Source organism: Sesamum indicum, linkage group LG3 (assembly GCF_000512975.1).
Source record: "Sesamum indicum cultivar Zhongzhi No. 13 linkage group LG3, S_indicum_v1.0, whole genome shotgun sequence".
NCBI classification, from domain to species: Eukaryota; Viridiplantae; Streptophyta; class Magnoliopsida; order Lamiales; family Pedaliaceae; genus Sesamum; species Sesamum indicum.
The window spans coordinates 1464734-1468668 of NC_026147.1; the positions used below are offsets into that span (position 1 = coordinate 1464734).

The 3935-nt window shown below is 35.8% G+C and overlaps 1 protein-coding gene and 1 non-coding gene across 2 annotated transcripts; one reads left to right on the top strand and one right to left on the bottom strand.

The window, feature by feature from the left end:
- Positions 339 to 1132, bottom strand: LOC105157070. Its single transcript, XM_011073364.1, has 3 exons — positions 957 to 1132; positions 677 to 800; positions 339 to 626 (listed from the first exon to the last, which is right to left on the bottom strand). The coding sequence occupies exons 1-3, from the start codon at positions 1130 to 1132 to the stop codon at positions 339 to 341; spliced, it is 588 nt and encodes a 195-aa protein (XP_011071666.1).
- Positions 1278 to 1359, top strand: TRNAS-GCU. The gene has a single exon. It is a non-coding gene; the product is annotated as a tRNA-Ser (tRNA).

A 3935-nucleotide genomic window follows, 5' to 3' on the forward strand; every position in this document is an offset into this window, starting at 1 on the left:
TAATATACACAGAGTGCTGTGAATATGGATGTAATGATCTGAAGACGCCTAGCGTAGGATAAGGAGATGCTCTTCCAACCCTTAATATGTTGATCCAACTTTGTAAGGAGCGGCTTACAATCAGCAATAGTAAGGCGAGATGAAATAAGTGGTAATCCCCAGTATTTAAGCGGTAAAAAGCCCTCGGGAAAGTGAAGTACCTCTAATAGTTGATCCCTGATTCCATGGCCTGCGCGTGAAAGGATCAGGTGACTCTTTTAAGGACTGACCCTGAGGCCAGACATGTCTCCAAAATAATCAAGTCCTCGTTTGAGTAAGTGAACCGAATCTGCCTCAGCTCATGAGAATAATAATAAGTCATCCGCAAATCCAAGCTGAACTTGGCAAAGTGGGGCATACTTCCAGTGAAATGCAAAGTTCATGTCCTGATCTATCAGTTGCTGCAAGATGAGGTTCAAAACTTCCATAATCAGGATAAATAAATATGGTGACTTTGGATCTCCCTGTCGGAGGCCCCTGGCTCCAACAAAGAATCCATGAGGAGTTCCATTATTCCCAATAGAGAACGAAGGTGTAGTAACACACTTTTCAATCCAGTTTATGAACTTATTCGAAAATCCAAACAACTGAAGTGTAGCCAGAAGGAAATATCAATCAACTGTATAATATGCCTTACGGATATCCACCTTGAGAGCACAACGAGGTGGTAGCGCTGCTGATTATAGCCTGAAAATAGTTCCTGAGCCAGAAGAATATTGTCGCTAATAGAGCGACCTGAAACAAAAGGCGTTTGGGATGGGCTGATAATCTTTTCCAACACCAAACCCATACACTGCACTATGATCTTGGTAATGACTTTATAAACAACATTACAACATGCAATAGGACAAAAATCGGCCACGCGAGTAGGATTATGGACTTTAGGTATAAGTGCTAAGTATGTAGCATTTACCTACTTCAATAGTCTCCCAGTAGTGTAGAAGTCTATGATAGCATGTGGGACTTGAACACCCACAATAGGCCAAGCTACTTTGTAGAAGTCTGAGGTGTAACCATCAGGACCAGGGGCTTTATCCTCGGCAATGTCTAAGAGGGCCAATTTTACCTCAGCTGCTGTGATAGGGTGCACCATCTCCTGAGCCTCCTCATCAGTAAGAATATGGCAAACCCAAGGGCGTAGATATCAAATATCAATGAACCGTATGCTTCTCTCACCTCCCAATAGAGTGGTATAAAATGCAAAGAACTTTTGAAGTTGGTGAGGATCACATATCCTCGTCGCTTTGGCCGAGTGGTTAAGGCGTGTGCCTGCTAAGTACATGGGGTTTCCCCGCGAGAGTTCAAATCTCTCGGGCGACGAATGGACTACTGTTTTGTATGTGATTCTTTCTTCTTTGACAAGGTTAAATTCTCACAAAGAGCGTGTGTTGATTTGAATTGGAATTTTAGTTTCTATTCCCTCTAAGATTCCATCATCCAAACTTTAGATTTAGTTTTAGTTTTTGACCAATTCTTTAATATTTTTTTTGGGATAATTACATTTTCCTTCCATATGTTTGGTATAATTACACATAAACTCTTTGTGATTTGGGAGGTTACATCTATTAGCCCGAACTTTACTTCCGTCTAAGAAATAAATTCATTTGTTAATAAAAATTCACTAAATTTACTAATATTAACAAAAAATTGAATGAAAATTGATATTATCCTCGATTGACTTATTGATAACTTATTGCAAGTCAAATAATTTTTTTCAACTAAACAACCCCCATAACAGTAAAGATATATCTCCTCACATTCATTAACACGTGAAGACATATGAGGGTAATTTGATCATAAAATGATTTATTTAACCTACAGTAAATCGGTAATAAATCAATGGGGGGTAAATATAAATTTTTTTTATTAATATCAGCAAATTTAGTGAATTTTTACTAATGGAGGGACTTAATTGTTAGACAGAAGCAAATTTCAAAAATATTAAATGTGATTTCCTAAATCATAGGGGATTTACATGTAATTACATCAAACCTCAGGAGAGATGGATGTAATTATCCCTATTATTTTAGTTTGCTTTTTATAGAATTGACTAATGTTGGGAGTAATACTTTTTTATTGAAACATTAAAATTATTATCTACACTAACATAAATATATCTACACTATATATAATTAAAGAGGGGTAAATCGGTGTCTCAATTATTCTAATATGTCAATTTTAATATTTAATCTAATTTATTTATTAACTTTTCATCCACCCATTGTTCTAACTTCTCATTCCCCCACTATCTTCTCATAGTCACTTTTTTTTTATGCATCTTTTTTTTTTGCATAATTTTTTTACAAATTTAATATTAATAGTATTTTATATATACTTTATTAAATAATAAATACTTTATTAGATGTGAGAGAAGGAAAAAATATATAAAAAAAAAGTATTTTTATAGTCAATTCACAGTTAAAACGCGTGTGGCCCAATTTTTGTACGAATGGATTTTTTGGAACTTTATTTTATATCACTGGAGATAATTGATACTTTAATTTTCACAGGGGATGATCTGACATTTCTATTATCACGGAGTCTCTAAATTTTTTGCGAAAAATCTCTTATAAGATGTAAATTTAGAACTGGTAGTATAATTGTTTCTCATTAAATTTCTTTTGTAATATATTTAGAAATAAAAGGGTATTTATGTAATTAATTAGTCATAGTTTCGTATTATACTGTGTGAATTGGTGATGGTCCTGAAATAAATTAAAACTGCTCAAAATTATCTGAATCAAATCGAATTGAATCGTTTTTTATAATTTATTCTTTTAGACCGCAACTATCAATTTAGAGTAAAATTATACCGCACTATTGATATGATTTTAATTTAAAACTTAAAAAAATCGTCCAAAATCAAACCGTACCATTAACTATATAATTAATTTTTTAAACATATATATAATAATTTGATAGAATAATTAATTTTTTTAAAAAAATTTCATATTCGAATTATATAATACTAAAAATACATATATAATCAAAAATCCACATTACAAAGTCCATTTTTGTAAAATTTATATTTGGACTTTATATAAAAAAAAAATATTTAATTCTCTAAGCCCACTGAATGATTGGCCCAATTTTTCATTCGTTTTTTCTCCCTCCTTTTTCCTCTTCTCTCTTTTCTCTCTACCACCCTTTTTTATTCTATCTTTCTGTTTTTTTATCTCTATTCTCTTAAATCAACCTGATCCGGGTCGAATTATTCGATCTCCTGAGACGGTCTCACCAAAGATTGACTAACTCCTCCGAATCAGATTTTGGATCCCCTGAGAATAAAACACGAACCGTGAGCTCGTCGGGCACGTCCCCGACAATGACCCTCCGACGCTCAAGTTAGGTTGATCGAGTGAAATGTATGCGATCTCAGAGTTTGATCTCAATTAATGCATAACAGTTACCTCATTTATGGCGTATCGGGGTCTATTTATAGTACACAGTTGTACGGCAAGTACTAGGCCACGTGGCCTCATCCTGCTGATTCACATTCTGATCGAACGATCGTCATTGTCCGGGTCTTCCGTTGGTTCATGCGACCCGGGTCGGGTCCTCTGCGACCCGCCCGTTACGAAACACGCGGATCCGATCGCAGAAATGACCATAATGCCCTTAATGAAGGGCGTTTCAGTCTTTTTGCAGGGGGATCATATGTATACCCATCATTACTCCCCCACTTTTTCAAAGTGCAAGTTCGTTGCCTTTGAGGAAGTCGAATCGTCGCGTCCGTCGATCGGCAATCCCTGTGGACGCGTGGCGTGATCCTGTCGGTTGACCTTCGGCGCGTTGTTCCAAAGTGGACCTCCTATAAATACCCCATCATTTGAACTCTCGGCCCACCTCACGCAAAGACTTCTAGCGACCAAGGCTCACAACTACAAGTTCGTATT